Genomic DNA, 23818 nt, shown 5'->3' with positions numbered 1-23818 from the left:
GGCTCCCACCGGCACCAACGATGGGGCACTATGCCTCCCACCGGCACCAACGATGGGGCACTATGCCTCCCACCGGCACCAACGATGGGGCACTATGCCTCCCACCGGCACCAACGATGGGGCACTATGTCTCCCACCGGCACCAACGATGGGGCACTATGCCTCCCACCGGCACCAACGATGGGGCACTATGCCTCCCACCGGCACCAACGATGGGGCACTATGCCTCCCACCGGCACCAACGATGGGGCACTATGCCTCCCACCGGCACCAACGATGGGGCACTATGCCTCCCACCGGCACCAACGATGGGGCACTATGCCTCCCACCGGCACCAACGATGGGGCACTATGCCTCCCACCGGCACCAACGATGGGGCACTATGCCTCCCACCGGCACCAACGATGGGGCACTATGCCTCCCACCGGCACCAACGATGGGGCACTATGCCTCCCACCGACACCAACGATGGGGCACTATGCCTCCCACCGACACCAATGATGGGGCACCATGCCTCCCACCGACACCAATGATGGGGCACCATGCCTCCCACCGACACCAATGATGGGGCACCATGCCTCCCACCGACACCAATGATGGGGCACCATGCCTCCCACAGACACCAATGATGGGGCACCATGCCTCCCACCGACACCAATGATGGGGCACCATGCCTCCCACCGGCACCAATGATGAGGCACCATGCCTCCCACCGGCACCAATGATGGGGCACCATGGCTCCCACCGGCACCAATGATGGGGCACTATGCCTCCCACCGGCACCAATGATGGGGCACTATGCCTCTCACCGGCACCAATGATGGGGCACTATGCCTCCCACCGGCACCAATGATGGGGCACTATGCCTCCCACCGGCACCAATGATGGGGCACTATGCCTCCCACCGGCACCAATGATGGGGCACTATGCCTCTCACCGGCACCAATGATGGGGCACTATGCCTCCCACCGGCACCAATGATGGGGCACTATGCCTCCCACCGGCACCAATGACGGGGCACTATGCCTCCCACCGGCACCAATGACGGGGCACTATGCCTCCCACCGGCACCAATGACGGGGCACTATGCCTCCCACCAACACCAATGATGGGGCACCATGCCTCCCACCGACACCAATGATGGGGCACCATGCCTCCCACCGACACCAATGATGGGGCACCATGCCTCCCACCGACACCAATGATGGGGCACCATGCCTCCCACCGACACCAATGATGGGGCACCATGCCTCCCACCGACACCAATGATGGGGCACTATGCCTCCCACCGACACCAATGATGGGGCACTATGCCTCCCACAGACACCAATGATGGGGCACTATGCCTCCCACCGACACCAATGATGGGGTACTATTCCTCCCACTGGCACAATTGATGGGGCACTATTCCTCCAACCGACAATAATGGTGCACTATTTCTCCCACTGATACAAAGGATGGGGCACTATTCCTCCCACCGACACCAATGATGGGGCACTAATCCTCCCACTGACACCAATGATAGGGCACTACTCCTCCCACTGATACCAAGGATGGGGCACTAATCCTCCCACTGGTCACAGGCTGTCTCCCCAAAAGTCTAAAGGACAGTAAACTGTTTTAGAAAGTAATTTAAAGGTAAAGCAGTTCTGGAAATGATGGTTAAGGAGCGATGAAAATAAGTGTTAAATGTAGAGTCTTCCTTTAAGCTGGCCATACACAGAACATTGGCTGCTTCCTGAGAAGGCGGCTGACATTCACTCAGTGAGTGGCCCTGCTCCAGTTAATCGTTTATAGATTTTTGATGGAACATTATTGGTTGACAAGCTGCTCCATCCAATCACACGCAGCCTCTATTCGGGTGTTTTGACAGCCAGCGGGAGGCAGTTAGCGCCATCACCAGATTCTTCCATTCGCACTGTGCAGCAATCCACATTTTGTTATGTTACAACCAAGAACGTAAAAGAATTTTATGTGATAGAGCAACACAAAGTGACACATAATTGTGAAGTGGAAGGAAAATAATAAATATGCTTTCAACATTTTTTACAAATAAATATGTGAAAAGTGTGGGGGGTACATTTGTATTCAGCCCCCTTTACTCTGATACCACCTAACTAAAATCTAGTGGAATCAATTTCCTTCAGAAGTCACCTAATAAGTAAATAAATAAAGAGTCCACCCGTGTGTAATTTAATCTCAGTATAAAATAAATACAGCTGTTCTGTGAAGTCCTCAGAGGTTTGTTAGAGAACCTTAGTGAACAAACAGCATCATGAAGGCCAAGGAAATCACCAGAAAGGTCAGAGATAAAGTTGTGGAGAAGTTTAAAGAAGGGTACGTTATAAAAAAAATCTCCCAAGCTTTGAACATCTCACGGAGCTCTGTTCAATCCATCATCCGAAAATGGAAAGAGTATGGCACAACTACAAACCTACCAAGACATGGCCGTCCACCTAAACTGACCGGCCGGGCAAGGAGAGCATTCATCAGAGAAGCAGCCAAGAGGTCCATGGTAACTCTGGAGGAGCTGCAGAGATCCACAGCTCAGGGGGGAGAATCTGTCCACAGGACAACTATTAGTCGTCTCTCCACAAATCTGCCCTTTATGGAAGAGTGACAAGAAGAAAGACATTGGAGAAAGAAAGTCTTAAGAAGTCCTGGTTGCAGTTTGCGAGAAGCCATGTGGGGGACACAGCAAACATGTGGAAGAAGGTGATCTGGTCAGATGACGTGGCAGGGAGAGTGCTGTGGCTCGCCACACTTGGCAGGGAGAGAGCTGCGGCTCGTCTAGATACACGTGATATGGAAAGTGCTGCGGCTCGATTAGGCACACGTGGCAGGGAAAGCGCTGTGGCTCGGCTAGGCACACGTGGCAGGGAGAGCGCTGTGGCTCGGCTAGGCACACGTGGCAGGGAGAGCGCTGTGGCTCGGCTAGGCACACGTGGCAGGGAGAGCGCTGTGGCTCGGCTAGGCACACGTGGCAGGGAGAGCGCTGTGGCTCGGCTAGGCACACGTGGCAGGGAGAGCGCTGTGGCTCGGCTAGGCACACGTGGCAGGGAGAGCGCTGTGGCTCGGCTAGGCACACGTGGCAGGGAGAGCGCTGTGGCTCGGCTAGGCACACGTGGCAGGGAGAGCGCTGTGGCTCGGCTAGGCACACGTGGCAGGGAGAGCGCTGTGGCTCGGCTAGGCACACGTGGCAGGGAGAGCGCTGTGGCTCGGCTAGGCACACGTGGCAGGGAGAGCGCTGTGGCTCGGCTAGGCACACGTGGCAGGGAGAGCGCTGTGGCTCGGCTAGGCACACGTGGCAGGGAGAGCGCTGTGGCTCGGCTAGGCACACGTGGCAGGGAGAGCGCTGTGGCTCGGCTAGGCACACGTGGCAGGGAGAGCGCTGTGGCTCGGCTAGGCACACGTGGCAGGGAGAGCGCTGTGGCTCGGCTAGGCACACGTGGCAGGGAGAGCGCTGTGGCTCGGCTAGGCACACGTGGCAGGGAGAGCGCTGTGGCTCGGCTAGGCACACGTGGCAGGGAGAGCGCTGTGGCTCGGCTAGGCACACGTGGCAGGGAGAGCGCTGTGGCTCGGCTAGGCACACGTGGCAGGGAGAGCGCTGTGGCTCGGCTAGGCACACGTGGCAGGGAGAGCGCTGTGGCTCGGCTAGGCACACGTGGCAGGGAGAGCGCTGTGGCTCGGCTAGGCACACGTGGCAGGGAGAGCGCTGTGGCTCGGCTAGGCACACGTGGCAGGGAGAGCGCTGTGGCTCGGCTAAGCACACGTGGCAGGGAGAGCGCTGTGGCTTGGCTAGGCACACGTGGCAGGGAGAGCGCTGTGGCTCGGCTAGGAACACGTGGCAGGCTAAGCACTGTGGCTCGGCTAGGCACACGTGGCAGGGAGAGCGCTGTGGCTCGGCTAGGCACACGTGGCAGGGAGAGCGCTGTGGCTCGGCTACACACGTGGCAGGGAGAGCGTTGTGGCTCGGCTAGGCACACGTGGCAGGGAGAGCGCTGTGGCTCGGCTAGGCACACGTGGCAGGGAGAGTGCTGTGGCTCGGCTAGGCACACGTGGCAGGGAGAGCGCTGTGGCTCGGCTAGGCACACGTGGCAGGGAGAGCGCTGTGGCTCGGCTAGGCACACGTGGCAGGGAGAGCGCTGTGGCTCGGCTAGGCACACGTGGCAGGGAGAGCGCTGTGGCTCGGCTAGGCACACGTGGCAGGGAGAGCGCTGTGGCTCGGCTAAGCACACGTGGCAGGGAGAGCGCTGTGGCTTGGCTAGGCACACGTGGCAGGGAGAGCGCTGTGGCTCGGCTAGGAACACGTGGCAGGCTAAGCACTGTGGCTCGGCTAGGCACACGTGGCAGGGAGAGCGCTGTGGCTCGGCTAGGCACACGTGGCAGGGAGAGCGCTGTGGCTCGGCTACACACGTGGCAGGGAGAGCGCTGTGGCTCGGCTACACACGTGGCAGGGAGAGCGCTGTGGCTCGGCTAGGCACACGTGGCAGGGAGAGCGCTGTGGCTCGGCTAGGTACACGTGGGCAGGGAGAATGCTGTGGCTTGGCTAGGTACACGTAGCAGTGGAGAGCGCTGTGGCTTGGCACATGTGCCATGGCTCGGTATATGCGGCATGGAGAGCGCTGCGGCTCATCTAGGTACATGTGCCATGGAGGTTGCTGCAGCTCGGTGAATGGGGCTGGGAAGTTGGCTTTCAGCACGTATGATGTTCTGCAGATGAATTGATCAATGTCGGGCCAGGCGGCCTCCACTGCAGATCTTCATTATCATGCAAATTAGCTGATAAAATAAATGAATCATCAGCCTGAACATCCAGGCGACAACTCAGAGAATCCGACAACCTGATCCACAGCACAGAGCGGGTCCTGTATGAAAAAGATGGCTTAGTGGCACACGACTCCCACACCCCTACTTCTTAGAATGATATTGTGTAAAGGGATGGAGTCGAAACTCGTCTTTCTGCAGTCATTACACCTTCAGGCCTGGCTATGGTTATTATGGCTGCAAAAGTCGGCTGAGGTAAGTACTTCCCTCTGCTCTGTGAGGGTATCATATAAGCCAAACAAGGTTGGAGGGGGGGGGGGGGGCAGTTCAGCAGTCTGGGGTTCTTTACACTGAGGTCAGAAAGTGCTCAACGACAATCATGCCCAACCCCCTTCTAGACTAAGGCCCAGGAAAGGTTCAGAGATCCTCCCCCCCACCCCCCACCCCCCTCATTTAGCCAAAATTCCAGACGTGGGGGATTCAGCCAACCTCGCGGTGAAACCGGCTTCTCCAGTTTGGCCCAGCAAAGGTCATTTGAAAAATTCAAGGAGCCGAGTGGAAAACCGTGACTGCACCCTACCAGTTGCCACCTCTGTTCAAGTGGATCTTCCTGGCATCTGAGTGCCACAAACCAAAAACACCATTTAAATAAATTTTAATATTCAAAGCAAACTCCCCCCATTCACACCCCCCCCGCCCCCCATGTCTTCATCCATCCATGTCTCCATGCAATATAATATCACTTTGAAAAACACTACCCTAGCATTTCTGGCCATGGCCATTTTGAGTAAGGGCAGATGATTCATATAGCATTTACTTTCTGGAATCCACCTGTCTTTAGCTCAGGCATGCATGCTTAGCTGAGAAAATCCCTCCTCCCCTCCTGAAGACTCCTGGGATGTATGACATCATTTGCCAAGGCAAGAAACCAGGAAGTAACTAAAGAAATGTAAAAAAAAAAAAAAGTTTCAACACAAGTAAATCTGATCTCCCTTCCCACTAATCGCTTCTCCCCACTAATGACAGCAGCATGAGGATTACACATAATCAATGTTGATTATGAAAGTGAAGTTCCACTTTCAGGTATTCAGGTGGTGATCAGTGCTGGCACTGGAGATTTTACCCCCTACCCCCCCCCCTTCAAGCTCATCCATTGGTTTCCATCGATGGAGCATAGACAGGGAGAAGGTACTCAGACCTGTGAAAGGGAATCTACAGCTAAGACCGTACAGAAGATGCTGATTGAAGAAGTCGTCCTATTGAAAGCCGACTGGACACCGTGCAAAACGTTGGCTCCTTACTGATGAATCACCCAAAATGTGCTCAGTGGGTGGCCCCTGCTTGCTGCCTCCCGCCGGCATAATCCCCGGGGGATGGGATTAGGCAGGGATGGGAAGGGGGAGGGGCATAGGCAGTGTTGGGAAAATGGGAAAGGAGAGGGGTATAGGCAGTAATGGGCAGTTGGGAAGGGGTATAGGCAGTAATGGGCAGTTGGGAAGGGGTATAGGCAGTAATGGGCAGTTGGGAAGGGGTATAGGCAGTAATGGGCAGTTGGGAAGGTGTATAGGCAGTAATGAGCAGTTGGGGAGGGGCATAGGCAGTGTTGGGAAAATGGGAGGGACCTAGGCAGTGGTGGGAAAATGGGAGGGGCCTAGGCAGTGGTGGGAAAATGGGAGGGGCCTAGGCAGTGGTGGGAAAATGGGAGGGGCCTAGGCAGTGGTGGGAAAATGGGAGGGGCCTAGGCAGTGGTGGGAAAATGGGAGGGGCCTAGGCAGTGGTGGGAAAATGGGAGGGGCCTAGGCAGTGGTGGGAAAATGGGAGGGGCCTAGGCAGTGGTGGGAAAATGGGAGGGGCCTAGGCAGTGTTGGGAAAATGGGAGGGGCCTAGGCAGTGTTGGGAAAATGGGAGGGGCCTAGGCAGTGTTGGGAAAATGGGAGGGGCCTAGGCAGTGTTGGGAAAATGGGAGGGGCCTAGGCAGTGTTGGGAAAATGGGAGGGGCCTAGGCAGTGTTGGGCAGTTGGGGAGGGGATTAGGCAGTATTGAGAATTGCAGAGTGAGGCCCGTCCATATAAGGAAAGGACTTTACAATCTGCACTACAGCAACCGTCAAGCAAAACTGGACATGTTCGATCAGAACACTCCGTTCATCACTTTCACCACATCTTTATCTACAACACACATTATATAACTCTAAGAGATGAGAGTACTCACCATCGCAGTGCTATTTTGATGGGTGTGGTGAGGCAGGAGGTGAAGAGGTCGGCGGGAAGGTCCGGGTTCATAGGCAGCAATTCTACCGCGTCACAGGCCGCCAGCTGAATGCAGTTCTTCATGGAGGGCGGCAATGGCATCTGTGCCAGCGGGTGGCTGGGGGTGATAGCCGCAACCTGAAAATAACATCAAAGGAATGAGTTCTAGACATGGAGTAAGAGCCTACCCTCAGTCGAGCTCAGATGAGCGTTACCCAGAATACTTCTCATCCCTGTCAATGGTTCTATCCGTCTTCTGGTTTCTCTAATCAAAGATTCCTAACATTCCCTTCCCACCGGACCTCCAAGTCTCACTCATTGCAAATTCCATTCATAGATGAAAACCCTGGAAATGACATCTCTATGTACTAACAGTTCAAGGTGAATCGTTCAAAAACACTCAACTTCTATCAGAATGCAAAATGTTCTACAATGGGATGCGGAGATAAAAGCCGCCATACCAGACAGACAATTGTTCAGACATTACGCAACTAATCCCCAAAGAAATCAGATGAAACACACATCGTCCAAACTAAACAGTTTTCTCTAATGTGAGGAGAACGCGAGGAGAACGCGAGGAGAGAACACAGAATGCCAGGAGAACGTGAAGATATACAAAGTAGATATTTGCCAGCTCACCATGGATCAACACAAAGTAGATCACAACACAAGGAGAGTGCAACGTTTCAGAGTCACACAGGACCCCTTCGTCAGGCATGTGATGAACGTGAGGAGAACGTGAGGAGATACAAAGTAGATATTTTCCAGCACACCATGGATCAACACAAAGTAGCGTCCAAACGTATTATTTATTGCATGATCACAACACAAGGAGAGTGCAATGTTTCAGAGTCACACAGGACCCCTTCGTCAGGCATGTGATGACCGTGAGGCGAAGGTGAGGAGAGCACGAGGAGAGCGCAAGAAGAATGTTTAGAGATTGCCAGAATGCAAAGAGAATGCAAAGAGAATGTGAAATTAATGAAAGGAAAGTGCCAGGAAAATGGGGGGGAGAATGTAAGAAGAATGTGAAGAGAATGCGAGGAGAGTGCCAGGAGAGTGCCAGGAGAGTGGCGAGGGGGAGAATGTGAAGAGAATGCAAAAAGGTGGAGATTGCAAAGTGAATGTGAGGAGAGTGCGAGGAAAATGGGGTGAGAATGTAAGGAGAAGAGAATGCGAGGAGAATGGGAAGAGAATGTGAAAAGCAGAAGAGTTCTCCACCAGGAATGATTTTTTTCTTTTTCTTTTTTAGGAAGACCTAGAATGGTTACAGCTTTCTCGTACAGAAAAAACTAATTTAGCTGAGCTCCTCCTGGGAGATGACAGAGAGAGACGTTCGTTCTAAAGACCGCTGTCTGGTGACGTCACAGAGCCGGTCCAGGCTTAGAAAAGATGCCAACATTATGGTTGGGATCCACCCAGAAGTCTGGACCAACAACTGTCTCTGCCTTTCGGGACACCACTGAGATCCTGAGCCAACCGATCCCGCCCCCTGCACAGCCCAGCACTCCAGTGAGCACTGGAGGGGCAGAGCAGAGAGTCGGACACTGACAGTCACCACTTTGAGCGATCAGCGGCTAGAGCCCGGCGGGGGACAGATGTAGGTGGGATTGGTGCTGCAGCCATCTGGGGAGGGGGGTGATTTTTTTTGTTTTTGTGATTCACAAATTTCTCTTTTAATTGTGCCTAAAATTAACACATAGTCTTGAATTCCTCGTAAAAACAAAACAAACAAAAAAACGTGCTGTCGCCTGCAGTGTGAGATCATCTGAGGAGTGAGATTTAAAGATGTCACTACTATTCTGCTCACTGTTCTCCTCACTGGAGGGGGAAGCTGTACCTGGGGACCTGCAGTGCAAGGATCTCTCTGCTTCCACCTTAGCCACGATGTGGGGCTGCCCTTCATTCAACTCTCCTGCTCTTCCTGAATATTCCCCAGTAATAATCAGATCATCAGAATAAGGAAAGAAGGCCACACTCCTCTACCAAGATGGCTGCCTCAGGCATGGCAAGTTAGTAATGGGCAAAATATCAATTGCAGAAAGACCACAGGACACATCCCGTCCCTCGGCTCACATATCACCTACAGCTCAGGGTCTCTCTAAAACTTTCCTGCCATCTACTTGGGATGCATAAGGATTGATTTGCTAAAACTGGAGAGTGCAAAAAAACTGGTGCAGTTGTGCATGGCAGCCAATCAACTTCCAGGTTTTATTGTTAAAGCTTAATGGAAAAAAACTGTTTTAGTAGATCTACCCCTATGTGTCACAAGGACACCGCTCATCCTCCTCCCTTCACCCAACGCATTTGAGTATTTTATTTTTTATTTTAATGGTGAACGGTTGAGTGACAGTATGAGCCCCCACTTCCTCGAGTCTTACCTATGTGAGAATGACATAATTCGTCCAGACCCCCCCCCACAGCACCACAAGAACCTGCACATTCATCAGGAAGTCACAGCCAGATACCAAATCCAAGATGGCGGTGCCGGGGACCCGTAGTGGTGAGAAGACAGCGCTGAATTCCATGGGACGATAAATACCGGATTTTTAAACAGGATTTGTATCCGCTGACCGGGGCCGTCGTTGGCCTCGGTCACGACCAGCGTTGGCCCCGGTCGTGACCGGGGTTGGCGTTGGCCGTGGTCGTGACCGGGGCTGGTGTTGGTAGTAGTTGTGGCTGGGGCTAATTGTGGTTGTGGCTGGTCATGGTCATTGCCAGGGCTGGTGTTTGTGGTGGTTGCGGTCATGGCCGGAGCGGAGGCTGGTTGTGGCTGGGACTGGTTGCAGTTTATCGTGGTTGTTGCTTGGGCCGTTTCCTGTCTCTGTGGGTGGAGGAATTTGTCTATTCTAACAATTCAATGTTCTTCCAGATACAGGAGTCTCTCTCGCTCCACTGAATGAAAATAATGGTGTATAATATACAATGTGACATTTCAGTCACCTATGAATATTTGTCATAACTTATACTGAAGATCTGTTTGGGGGGTTGTTTATATATTTTCCCAACCAATCAGATGCAGAACTATGTCCTGTGATCAGAGTTCGGCTTCATTGGCTGTTATTTTAATCAGATTTGTCTGAACTTGCAGCACTGTTTGCAAAAATCAGATTCAAATAAAAAAAAGAATACGTTTTTTTTTTTTTTAAATCATTGATTTTTATCCACCCCGATCTGCTGCCGCTGTAATTTTCTGTAAAATGCAATATGGCTACCAGGAGGCTCTGTATGTAGACGGTATACCCCCCAAAAAATGTCCTTTCGTGCTTGTATGATTGTCTGCACCAAGTCTGCACTAAGACACAAGTCAGATTTTGGGCATCCCCTGCAACACAAATGTAATTTTTGGTGAGATCCTCCCAAAAAGGAAACCATGTCTAAAGGAATGCAGACCCTGCCACTTTCCTCAGAGGCCTGCAGGTGCAGCAGCTGATGACAAATTCACTCCCATTCACAGTCACACTGCACATGGACACAGAGAAAGAAACAGGGATTTCTTCAGAACAAAAAGTTGGAATCCGCTACAAAGTTTCTTACAATCCCTGCAATGTACAGAGATCACCCAGAAGTAGCGGAATTGGTCCAAAAGCAGCCCAAAACACACCATTTCCTTTCCTGCGATGGCATATCATTCTGTATGAAACTCCCTTAGCTGTGTGATTGCAACTGAACGAACAAAAACCAGCAGGTCAGACTTCAATGAGTATTCCATTCACAGACATCCAGCATGCAGGTTGGAGCGTTCTTCAATGATTTGGGCGGACAGTTAGCAGGTAAGGAGGCCATAGATGGCTGGGGTAATTTCGTGGAACACACACCATGTTAGTCAACTAAATATAATACCAAAATGAACCCTGCTAGAGGCCCGGACACGGGAATGAGCGCCGATTACTAAAAAGGCGTACTTCTCCAGTACCCCCTCCTGTCTGGTGGTAAGTCGGCTACGTAAGGCGAGCCCCCGCAGCGGCCAAGCTGTCAGTCTGCCGTCACATGAAAGATGACGAAGCCGGCAATAGTAGGCCATCATGGTGAGCGGAAATTTCTGGATGAATCAGAAAACATCGGGGGAATTTCCTAAAGATTCTTTGGCAGATGGCAGGTGAGCGACAGAGCGGAGTCGTGTGGCTTCAAATACCTACAGATGGAGGAAGAGAGACTGAGGCAAACACAGCAATCTGGCTGGAGAGCGTGCCAAACCACAATGCACGCAACGCAGATATCCCCGGCTACAACGCGGTGAGGTCACGGCTTATTAATGCCCTCCCTCCCGCAGAAGACACATTCCTCGAATCTCCTGAACTCTTTATGACTTGCTGGCACACAGCTAAAATCAGGCTTACAGTGGGCGTTGCCGTAGTTTTGCACAGTTTAAACCTGCACTGAGGTAACAGAGGTGGATGTTACGTTATACAGATGTGGGGGCTTAGTGGGGAGGGGTAACACTCCTGCCTGGTCTGCGGTATGGATCCCAACCAGGACACCACCTGCATGGAGTTTGCATGTCCTCCAGGTACTCCGCCTTCCTCCCACACTACACGTGTAGGTTTCATTGTCTCCTGTCTATACTGGCCCCCACATGTGTATGTATGTGAGAAGAGGAGCTGACAATCTAAGGTCCCCGAGGGCTGTCAATGCACATTTCATAAAGAGCCGTTGTGCAGATTCACATTCTCTGCTCCTCAAATTTCCATCCTCAAGAAGGCTGCTCAATGAGCAACCCCCATCTCCGTATACCATGGCCAATGGGGAACTGTACAATCCCCCGCATCCCCTTCTCTGTATACCATGACCAATAGGGAGCTGTACAATCCCCCGCACCCCCTTCAATGTATACCTCAACCAATGGGGAGCTAGATGCACAATCCCATGCACCCCCATCTCTGTATACCTCCACCAATAGGGAGCTGTTCAATCCCCTGCATCTCCGTCTCTGTATAACTCAGCCAATGGGGAGCTGTAAATCCCCTGCACCCCATTCTTTGTATACCTCGACCAATAAGGATCTGTACAATCCCCCACACTCCCTTCTCTATATATTTTGACCAATAGGGAGCTGTACAATCCCCTGCAACCCCATCTCCGTATACCATGACCAATGGGGAGTTGTACAATCCCCCGCTCATCCAATGGGGACACTTGTTCTGGTGACAGTCAGAGGCAGGGAATTTGTCCAATGGGAGCCCTTGTTCTGGTGATGGATGTCAGGAGGGGCAATCATCCAATGGGGACACTTGTTGCGGTTACAGCTGTCAGAGGAGGGAAACTGTCCAATGGGGACACTTGTTCCGATGACAGCTGTTAGGGGAGGGGAAATCCTCCAATGGGAGCACTTGTGGTGACAGCTGTCCCCATTGGACAATTTCCCCCTCTGACAGCTGTCACCGCAACAAGTGTCACCATTGGACAATTTCCCTCCTCTGACAGCTGTCACCAGAACAAGTGACCCCATTGGATGATTTCTCTTATGGGCTTGTACTGGAATTCTAAACATAGACTGCACTAAAACACTAAAAACATAAAATCTCTATTCTTCCCCTCCCCTATGAAGAAGTGCTCTGGCTGGAGGTATAATGGGATGGGGAGGAGCCCTCCTGGCTGGAGGTATAAGGGGGGTGGGGAGCCCTCCTGGCTGGAGGTATAAGGGGGGGTGGGGAGGAGCCCTCCTGGCTGGAGGTATAAGGGGGGGTGGGGAGGAGCCCTCCTGGCTGGAGGTATAAGGGGGGGTGGGGAGGAGCCCTCCTGGCTGGAGGTATAAGGGGGGGTGGGGAGGAGCCCTCCTGGCTGGAGGTATAAGGGGGGGTGGGGAGGAGCCCTCCTGGCTGGAGGTATAAGGGGGGGTGGGGAGGAGCCCTCCTGGCTGGAGGTATAAGGGGGGGTGGGGAGGAGCCCTCCTGGCTGGAGGTATAAGGGGGCGGGGAGGAGCCCTCCTGGCTGGAGGTATAAGGGGGCCGGGAGGAGCCCTCCTGGCTGGAGGTATAACGGGGCGGGGAGGAGCCCTCCTGGCTGGAGGTATAACGGGGCGGGGAGGAGCCCTCCTGGCTGGAGGTATAACGGGGCGGGGAGGAGCCCTCCTGGCTGGAGGTATAACGGGGCGGGGAGGAGCCCTCCTGGCTGGAGGTATAACGGGGCGGGGAGGAGCCCTCCTGGCTGGAGGTATAACGGGGCGGGGAGGAGGCCTCCTGGCTGGAGGTATAACGGGGCGGGGAGGAGCCCTCCTGGCTGGAGGTATAACGGGACGGGGTGGAGCACTCTGGCTGGAGGTATAACGGGACGGGGTGGAGCACTCTGGCTGGAGGTATAACGGGACGGGGTGGAGCACTCTGGCTGGAGGTATAACGGGACGGGGTGGAGCACTCTGGCTGGAGGTATAACGGGACGGGGTGGAGCACTCTGGCTGGAGGTATAACGGGACGGGGTGGAGCACTCTGGCTGGAGGTATAACGGGACGGGGTGGAGCACTCTGGCTGGAGGTATAACGGGACGGGGTGGAGCACTCTGGCTGGAGGTATAACGGGACGGGGTGGAGCACTCTGGCTGGAGGTATAACGGGACGGGGTGGAGCACTCTGGCTGGAGGTATAACGGGACGGGGTGGAGCACTCTGGCTGGAGGTATAACGGGACGGGGAGCAGCACTCTGGCTGGAGGTATAACGGGACGGGGAGCAGCACTCTGGCTGGAGGTATAACGGGACGGGGAGCAGCACTCTGGCTGGAGGTATAACGGGACGGGGCGCAGCACTCTGGCTGGAGGTATAACGGGACGGGGAGCAGCACTCTGGCTGGAGGTATAACGGGACGGGGAGCAGCACTCTGGCTGGAGGTATAACGGGACGGGGAGCAGCACTCTGGCTGGAGGTATAACGGGACGGGGAGCAGCACTCTGGCTGGAGGTATAACGGGACGGGGAGCAGCACTCTGGCTGGAGGTATAACGGGACGGGGAGCAGCACTCTGGCTGAAGGTATAATGGGACGGAGAGAAGAGCTCTGGCTGGAGGTATAATGGGGCGAAGGAGCAGCACTCTGGCTGGAGTTATAATGGGGTGCAGAGGATGGCTCTGGCTAAGGTTATAATGGGGTGCAGAGGAGGGCTCCGGCTGGAGGCACAATGGGGCGGGGAGGGTGCACTGGCTGGAGGTATAATGGTTCGGGGAGGAGCGCACTGGCTGGAGGTATAATGGGGCGGGGAGGAGCACTCTGGTTGGAGGTATAATGGGATGGAGAGGAGCGCTCTGGCTGGAGGTATAATGGAAAGAGGAGCAGCGCTCTGGCTGGAGGTATGATGGGACGGGGAGGAGCGCTCTGGCTGGAGGTATAATAGGGCGAAGAGGAGCGTTCTGAATGGAGGTATAACAGGGCGAAGAGGAGCACTCTGGCTGAAGATATAATAGGACGAAGAGGAGCACTCTGGCTGGAGGTATAATAGGGCGAAGAGGAGCGCTCTGGCTGGAGGTATAATAGGGCGAAGAGGAGCGCTCTGGCTGGAGGTATAATAGGGCGAAGAGGAGCGCTCTGGCTGGAGGTATAATAGGGCGAAGAGGAGTGCTCTGGCTGGAGGTACAATAGGACGAAGAGGAGCACTCTGGCTGGAGGTAAAATAGGGCAAAGAGGAGTGCTCTGGCTGGAGGCACAATAGGACGAAGAGGAGTGCTCTGACTGGAGGCACAATAGGGTGAAGAGGAGCACTCTGGCTGGAGGTACAATAGGACGAAGAGGAGCGCTCTGGCTGGAGGTACAATAGGGCGAAGAGGAGCGCTCTGGCTGGAGGTACAATAGGGCGAAGAGGAGCGCTCTGGCTGGAGGTACAATAGGGCGAAGAGGAGTGCTCTGGCTGGAGGTACAATGGGGCAGAGAGGACCGTGAACATCCTGTACCTTCCTGAAGCTGTGTGTGAAGTAGATGGAGAGAGCCGGGAAGCTGTGTGTGAAGATGGAGAGGAGAGCCGGATTCTTCACAAGGACACAACTAGGAAGAAGATGAAATGAGAAATATCTATTTATCACTCTCAGCGCCGTGTGCCCCCAGACACAGATACGTGGCCGGATATTACAGATCACAAATATGAGAAAACTTTCATTGCTGAACATTTCCTCCACAATGTATCCCCCGCTCATCGCCAATAATGCGGAGAGGAGAGTGTGAGGAGCGCAGGGCCTGCAGCTGAGACAACTCACCTGTCACTGGAGGAGAGAATGAGAAGTGCCTTCCCTCGCCTCTCATTTATATATACTTTATGTAGCTTTATACTGACCCCAAGCTTTTACAAAGAGTAACGGCTCCTGACACACAGGAGGATGGGGAGCAGTATAAACAGATAGATGAGCTGTGTTTTTACTGCCCCTGACAGCCCACCTACCAGCTGCTGCTGCTGAGGTATGTACACATTGCCTCGGGCTTTGCATCGCTGTGCAGTTAGCGGTTCTTCACAGCATCTGAGCACCACAAGCCAAAAAACGCAATTTAATTAATTTGTACCTAAAACAATGACGACTTCTGAACACCACTGCTACAGTAAGGGGGCCAAATTCAGCCAATCTTAGCCAGGGGTTCCTAAAGCCACCTCGGACTGACCTCCCACACTGACCCCCGATGATGAAGAGATCTTAGTGGGGATTCCTGGGTACTCAGAAATACATTCTACACTCTCACTGGGGTAGGAAGGTGGTGAATATATCTCTCATTTGCTTTGACTGTGCAGATACGTGACCTACCGTGAGCCATCACCTACCTATGCCCAGGTGACACATCCCCCAACCAACTCATGGGGGGGACTGCTGAGTGATGGTCCATACAATGGAAGAGTTCCTCTATGACCGCAGTCAAGGAGAATATTATCTTGCCACAAAATTAAAAAAATTAAAGAAAAGGGGACCCAACTGACAGATCCTGACCAATTAGTGCCTACCATTGTCAGAATTATGGAGAATACTCGTTCCGGGGCTGTGTTCTGTATAGCATTCTCCAGGAATGACATCACCACCACCAGGTCCGGTGACTAGAACAGCAGCTGTGCACACAACGGTGCTGGGAAACTATTTGGGCCCAATTACATGTTAACTTCTTTCTGGGAGGGAAGAAGAGACACGCTCCTTCATACATGGAAGTCCTGAGAAGTGCCCTGGGCCCCAGCAGGAGAATAATGAAGGGGGTTCAGCAAAACTAAGTCCAAGGAAGTAGGAGCCATCAAGGGAACCGGTCACTTGGCCTGAAGGCACATTAGCCGTTGTGAACACATGACCATCATATCCACATGAGCTTGATGGACATCCAACTCCAAAGTCATGGCAATTAATAGGGAGTACATAGCCCCCCAACCCCATCCATCACACTGTGTGACTATAACATCTGCCACTCTTCTGGGAAGACTTCCCACAAGATTGTGGAGAGTGGAGGGCGTGTGGGAATTTTTCCCATCTGTGAGGTGGATAAGAAGACCCGACCCACAATTGGCATTGCAATTCACTCCCAAGGGAGATCAGTAGGGATGAGGTTAGGACACTGAAGTTCTTCCACACCAAACTGGTCACCCCATGCACCACTACAGTGCCTATCCTCCTCCGTCTACACATACTAACAGCCCTGAAGAAGGGGCAGGGCTTATTTCCTGAAACGAGTTGACTAAATCTGTACACTAATTTCTTCAATAAAAGATTGTAATCCTTCCATTAGGTGCGGCATAACTCAGAACACCGGGTGCTCCTCTCTCCCTATCCAGATAAGCTGCCGGGAGTGAGGAGCAGGGCGAGCAGAGCTGCTGAGAGGGAAGAGGAGCAGGGCGAGCAGAGCTGCTGAGAGGGAAGAGGAGCAGGGCGGGCAGAGCTGCTGTGAGGGAAGAGGAGCAGGGCGAGCAGAGCTGCTGAGAGGGAAGAGGAGCAGGGCGAGCAGAGCTGCTGAGAGGGAAGAGGAGCAGGGCGAGCAGAGCTGCTGAGAGGGAAGACGAGCAGGGCGAGCAGAGCTGCTGAGAGGGAAGACGAGCAGGGCGAGCAGAGCTGCTGAGAGGGAAGAGGAGCAGGGCGAGCAGAGCTGGTGAGAGGGAAGAGGAGCAGGGCGAGCAGAGCTGCTGAGAGGGAAGAGGAGCAGGGCGAGCAGAGCTGCTGAGAGGGAAGAGGAGCAGGGCGAGCAGAGCTGCTGAGAGGGAAGAGGAGCAGGGCGAGCAGAGCTGCTGAGAGGGAAGAGGAGCAGGGCGAGCAGAGCTGCTGAGAGGGAAGAGGAGCAGGGCGAGCAGAGCTGCTGAGAGGGAAGAGGAGCAGGGCGAGCAGAGCTGCTGAGAGGGAAGAGGAGCAGGGCGAGCAGAGCTGCTGAGAGGGAAGAGGAGCAAGGTGAGCAGAGCTGGTGAGGAGGAGCACCAGGGTTTGCAGAGCTGCTGAGAGGGAGGAACAGGGTAAGCAGAGTTGCTGAGTCACTGTTTGAAAGGAGGGAGGAGCAGGGCGAGCAGAGCTGGTGAGAGGGAAGAGGAGCAGGGCGAGCAGAGCTGGTGAGAGGGAAGAGGAGCAGGGCGAGCAGAGCTGCTGAGAGGGAAGAGGAGCAGGGCGAGCAGAGCTGCTGAGAGGGAAGAGGAGCAGGGCGAGCAGAGCTGCTGAGAGGGAAGAGGAGCAGGGCGAGCAGAGCTGCTGAGAGGGAAGAGGAGCAGGGCGAGCAGAGCTGCTGAGAGGGAAGAGGAGCAAGGTGAGCAGAGCTGGTGAGGAGGAGCACCAGGGTTTGCAGAGCTGCTGAGAGGGAGGAACAGGGTAAGCAGAGCTGCTGAGTCACTGTTTGAAAGGAGGGAGGAGCAGGGCGAGTCACTGATTGGAGGGGAAAACTTAGCTGCTGATTCAGTGCTGGGAAAGAGCAGGAAAAGCGTCCCCTCTGGAGGAGCAGAGATGTTAAGTCTGCTTTTTAGAATAAGTATATATTTAAATGCCAAAAAACACAGCCAGAGGTTCTCTTTATTTTTCACAGGGAGTACACAGGCCTCCAAATAGGAGTGCTGTGCTCCCCCTCCCCTCCTAGTCTTCCATCCTCGGCTCCTAGAATTAGTTTGCTGTGGAGCAGTTCTCCTGACCTTATTAATACCCTCTTCTGAAATTAGATGTTTGTTTTGAAAGTGAGCAAGATTACAATCATTTGGATGCTTTGGGTGCCAATTATAGGCGAACGCACAGCGCCGGATGCAGGTCTTCGTAGCCGAGAAATAAATGAGCTCTCACTGAATTCTCAGAGCTCATAATTAGGTAATGCTCGGTGAAAACTCCCTCCCTCCCCCCCATACATATGCATGGCTGGGAAATGGACCACCGGGTGGATAGCTGGGAAGAGCGGCTCGGGCCGGACACAGAACCACCTCAGTACCGCCGCGAGAGAGGTGTGAAGAAGGAAATTCTGACAAACCGCAGCAGCACAATGAGAACTCCATTTTTCTTGTTCATAAAGATGGAAAGCCCGAGGCGGTGCAGGAGAAGGAGTCTGTAAATCATAGAAACAGCAAAACTCTCCTGACAACAATTCTTTGTATGAAATAATTATCCCCCGTGCTGCCGATATACATCAGGCCTGAGATATGGAACCACCGAGCAGGAAGAACTCCGGATCAGGCCCATCACCTTCCAAGAATTGTAGAGCAATATAAGGCAAAACCTGGAGGATGGATGCCTATGTGTGAGGAGAGGGGAGGGGGTCTCTAAACTTTATAAAAGACAGGGGCACTTAACTGTCCTTCAGACTTCAGGGAAGAGGGGGCAGACTGTGGCCAGAGGGAGCAGAAAATGTCCCGGAGTCAGTGGGAATAAACAATGCCCCATCATGGTTTCAGTAGGAGAAATAGTGCCCCATCATGGTGTCAGTGAGAGGAATAATGCCTCATCAATGGTGCCAGTGGGAGGAGCTCTGCCCACCATCAAACATTAAAAAGGGGGTCACATGTTGGAAATCACGGGGGGACATTACAAAGGGGGTCACAGCTTGGAAATCACAGGAGACAAAACAAAGGGGGTCACAGCTGGGAAATCATGGAGGGCATTACAAAGGGGGGTCACAGCTTAGAAAACACGGGGGAACATTACAAAGGGGGTCACAGCTTGTAAATCACGGGGAACATTACAAAGGGGGTCACTGGTTGGAAATCATGGGGGAGAAAAACAAAGGGGGTCACAGGTTGGAAATCATGGGGAACATTACAAAGGGGGTCACTGGTTGGAAATCATGGGGGACATTACAAAGTGGGTCACAGCTTGTAAATCATGGGGGGACATTACAAACGGGGGGGGTCACAGGAGACATTACAAAGGGGGTCACAGCTTGGAAATCACAGGAGACATTACAAAGGGGGTGTCCCAGGTTGGAAATCAAGGGAGACAATACAAAGGGGGTCACAGCCGGAAAATCATGGGGGACATTACAAAGGGGGTCACAGCTTAGAAATCACAGGGGGACATTACAAAGGGGGGGGGGCACAGGTTTGAAATCATGGGGGAAAAAAAAACAAAGGGGGTCACTGGTTGAAAATCACGGGGGACATTACAAACAGGGGGGGTCAAAGGCTGGAAATTATGGGGGGAATTACAAAGGGGGTCACAGCTTAGAAATCACGGGGGGACATTACAGGTTGGAAATCATGGGGGGAAAAAAACAAAGGGGGGTCACAGGTTGGAAATCACGGTGAACATTACAAAGTGCAAAAAAGGAGGGGAATTTTGGGACTTTAAATGAAGCACAAGTATGTGCCTATGTTTCACGCATGTGGCGTTGGCGGCATATTTAAACCCCACTCGGAGATAGCTATGTGTGCGGCGGGTCTCTGCATGGAGTCTGCACACACTGGCCGTCTTGTCTGCTGGTGTTTTTTAGGAGCGATGTTTAGGTGAAAAATCTCTTTTCTCCTTCTACTCACACTTCATCTCTGTTCTGATTGTATTTGACCCTGCCTATGCTCATGGTTACTACTTTTTGTCTTAAGCTACTATACTAGCTTTTATAAATATTACCATTACTATCATTAAAGTTTACCTTATATATATATATATTTTTTTTTTTTCTCCATGCTGGTTGTGCAATCAGCATCAGCTGTTGATAGTTAAAGGGGCCTTTATTATCAGAGCCGCCCTGACCGGTGTCTGCAGACCTTATTGGCAGGACGCCGGCTGGACGGATCTCTCATCCTAATATCTTGTCTGCTGGTGTTTTATGAGCGATGTTTAGGTGAAAAATCTTTTTTCTCCTACTACTCACACCTTTTTTTTTTTTTTTTTTGCTGACTGGTAATTCTGTCACTCTCCTTGTCTATCATGGTCTATGTACACCCCTTCATCAATTTTTTTCACTTTTTGTTAACCTGCACACTCATACTTTCTTTCACACTAGTACATTATTTTTAATTTTGCACACCATTCACTGTTTACATTCATCTGCATATACTTACTACATAGTATATACTTGCCTTATGGCCAGCACTCTCTCTGTACCCTTTGAGGGTCACTATCAATTTTAAATTACTTTTGCATCACATTATTTTCATTAATCATACATACTATTAACATTTTGTTTTTAGATATGTTGTTTTCAACAATTGCTACACACTCCATATCTGATACTCTTCAACACTGCTGTATCTTTTTGGTTTTGCCTGATATCGCATCCATGTCTATGCCGCCTCAGTTCCCGGGGAGGGATCTTGCCCATGGCCCACCCTACGCCCACTGCCGCACACTGCACTTTCCATCCGGATTGGTGAGTCTGCCCTGGCTAACCATTTACACGCATTAAATCCCCATTAATTTATTTTTATTTATATGGTTAGTATATTATATTATTTTTTATTCTATTCCATAGGAATTTTTTGGTCGCATCAGCTCCTGATGAGTGGGGAGACACCCACGAAACGCGTCGAGCTTTTGAAATGATGTCCCAGCTATACTTTATACGGAACTATATTTATTTTATTATGAATTTACTTTTTTAACTATATACTAAATTTATTTTTGTTTTACATCTAGTGGATACATATCTATTATGTGGATGTACTTGCTGATGTCGGTTTTGCGGTCATAGGCACTACCATGCCATACTACCCAATTATTTTATTTATTACTACTATGTGCTGCTATATGTGAATACTATATATTATGCTTCTACTGTACTTACGCCTATATACTTTATGAATTTGATCTTTATTATTTTTTATGATCTGTTACTGAACAATCAATAAAAAATCATTATTTTTTTTAATATGGTTAAAACCTACCTCCATTATCCAAGTGCTTCATTTTAAAGTCCCAAACTTCCTCGTAAACATTACAAAGTGGGTCACAGCTTGTAAATCATGGGGGGGACATTACAGATGGAGGGGGCAGGTTGGAAATCATGGGGGAAATTACAAAGGGGGGTCACAGGCTTGAAATCACGGGGCACATTACAAAGGGGGTCACAGGCTGGAAATCACGGGGAACATTACAAAGGGGGTCACAGGCTGGAACATTATGAAGAGGGTCACATGTTGGAAATCACGGGGCACATTACAAAGGGGGTCACAGGCTGGAAATCATGTGGGACACTGCAAAGGAGGTCACAAGTTGGAAAAGGGACACTAGAAAGGGGGTCACCCCCATTTTGGGGGACATTACAAAGAGGGAGTCACAGCTTTGAAATTATGAGGGACATCACAGGTTGGAAATCATCGGGGATATTACACAGGGAGTCACGGGTTGGAAATCACAGGGGGTATTTCAAAGGGGGTCACAGCTTGGAAATTACAGGGGGACATCCTGCAGGTGGAGCCCCAGGGAGGTACATGGAGCGGGTTTCTGATTCTACACAGAACTTGCATTAGATTGCATCACCTTCAGACAAATAAAAGTAGAAATGATCCTGTAAATGTCAGCAGATTTTATGTGCAGAGCATTCCACCTCTCGCTGCCACATTCATATTCCATGCACGATTGAATTTACACAATCTGCCCACATGGCAGCGCTACGCCAATTCTGCAATTCCAGGCAGGGAGATGGAGGGGGAGGGGGAGCTCAAGGCCACTTACAGCAGTACAAAGGGTTCAGTCATGTACAATTCATCCCGTATGTCCTTCCTGGTTAGTTTCAGGATAAACATTACAGATGAAATTCTGAAAACTGCACTGAATCAGCCGGGAAGGTAAAGTGCACCTGTGCTCACACTTACAGCAGATAGGAGGCGCTATTCATCTAGAGGACCAAGACCCCTCTGAAATCTAACCTTCCCAGGACATTTTAGCTACCGTGATTGTTTGACTGACAATTACTCTGTCATACATTGTCCCGAAAATAATTTTATATCATAATATTGAGACAAAGAGAGCTTTGTGAAAGGATTAAAATGATCCCCCAATCAAATAAATGACCCCCCACCCCCTTGAATCTGCGGCTTTCTACAATCCCCCCAATTCAGTAAGTTCTCCATTGTAAGAGAAAGGGGCGGGCCTTGGCATTCAAACACAGGAAGTGTCCACATTTGTGATTGCCAATAGGAAGGTTTGGAGGCGGGTGTGGGGTGGGGCTAAGCTCTCCCCTGCATAAACTGGCCAAGATTTGTATTAGAGCGCCCGCATCCCCATTAGAAGTTCCTGACTTTGCATGCGTTGTACATGGCTGGGTAAGTACGAGTTCCTGTGTGCTTCCAATGCAAACCACCCTTTACAACCCCAGCCCCCTCCCCTAATACACTACCCTTTTCACCCCCCCCCCGAAACTCTTCCCTTTCCTTTACTCCCCCCCCAATAGACTTCCCTTTCCTTTACCCCCCCCCCCCAATAGACTCCACCTCTCCTCCGCCCCCAATAGACTTCACCTCTCCTCCTCCCCCCATACACTTATTAAATGGACACATTACTTCCTACATACATACAGGAGTACCATGCAACATGCTGCAAAAGGTGAACTTGGCCTTAAGGCCCCTTTCACACAATCCGATCAATCGGATCCGGCTGTCCGTATTTTTTTTTTAGCTGGTTCCGGTCAGGCCACCCATTGACTTCTATGGGGAGGCGGATGTTAGCGGATAGTTGTCTGCTGACACCCGCCTGACATCCGATAAGATCCTCTGAAAACAGACGTATGGCGATACGTTCGCCATCCATCCAGCAGGTCGGATTGGATGAAAACCGCCAGGCTGTCCGTTTTCATCCGTTCTCCCCATAGGAGGAGAGCAGGGCTCCGACAGGTCCGTCTCAGTGCAGTGAACGGCGACGGACCTGCTATCCGCCTGCTCATTGGGGATCAACAAACCGATCCCCCACTGAGAAAGCGGAGTCTGTCAAAACGGATCCACTCCGTGTGAAAGGGGGCTTAAAGCAACAGAAACGTTCCCCTTTATAATTTTGGAAAACAAATCATAATTATAATAATAATAAGCAGCCAACTAAATGCAGTGCAATTAGGAGGGATGAGCGCTCCGTGTGTCTTACCTCCAGCTCCTGCTCCCTCTGCAGAGCAAACTGCTTGAAAGACTTGACGATGAGCCCTGCGTTGGAGCAATCGTAGACGAATATAGAGGGGCTGCCCATCCAGGTCTGCAGGTCGTATATGGAGAGCGGGATGTACTGCGTGTAATTCTACAACAAAGAAGAAGAAAGTCATTGGTAAGTTTTCTGCTTCTCAAAAGAGAGCTCATTGGTGCGAAGGAATCAGATATGGCGGATCAGCCACAGCTGGCTGTACCAGGAGTCCTGCACTGGTAAAGCGGCGGCTCGATGTCTCGATGTCGCACTGCAGGTGATTGCGGGACTCGGGTACAGCGGGAGGACTGGCGGAAGTCCCGCTGTACCTAGGTCCCTTAATCACCTGCTGTGAGACATGCCTCCTT

General features: G+C 51.9%; 1 protein-coding gene across 1 annotated transcript in view; it reads right to left on the bottom strand.

Moving 5' to 3' along the window:
* The window catches only part of LOC143955152 (regulatory-associated protein of mTOR), a gene marked incomplete at both ends in the record, with an annotated part of 74428 nt that extends 50861 nt beyond the window's left edge, over positions 1–23567 (bottom strand). Inside the window, 2 exon segments of the mRNA XM_077465246.1 lie at positions 6979–7154; positions 23421–23567. Coding sequence (XP_077321372.1) covers positions 6979–7154; positions 23421–23567 — 323 coding nt within the window.
* Positions 23568–23818: the final 251 nt, after the last annotated feature.

This window comes from Lithobates pipiens, unplaced genomic scaffold (genome assembly GCF_037356315.1).
Source record: "Lithobates pipiens isolate NorthernLeopardFrog02 unplaced genomic scaffold, aLitPip1_a1.2 Scaffold_328, whole genome shotgun sequence".
Classification (NCBI taxonomy): domain Eukaryota; kingdom Metazoa; phylum Chordata; class Amphibia; order Anura; family Ranidae; genus Lithobates; species Lithobates pipiens.
The sequence above is the reverse complement of the archived record's forward strand: the minus strand, read 5'-3'. Positions and strand labels throughout refer to the sequence as shown.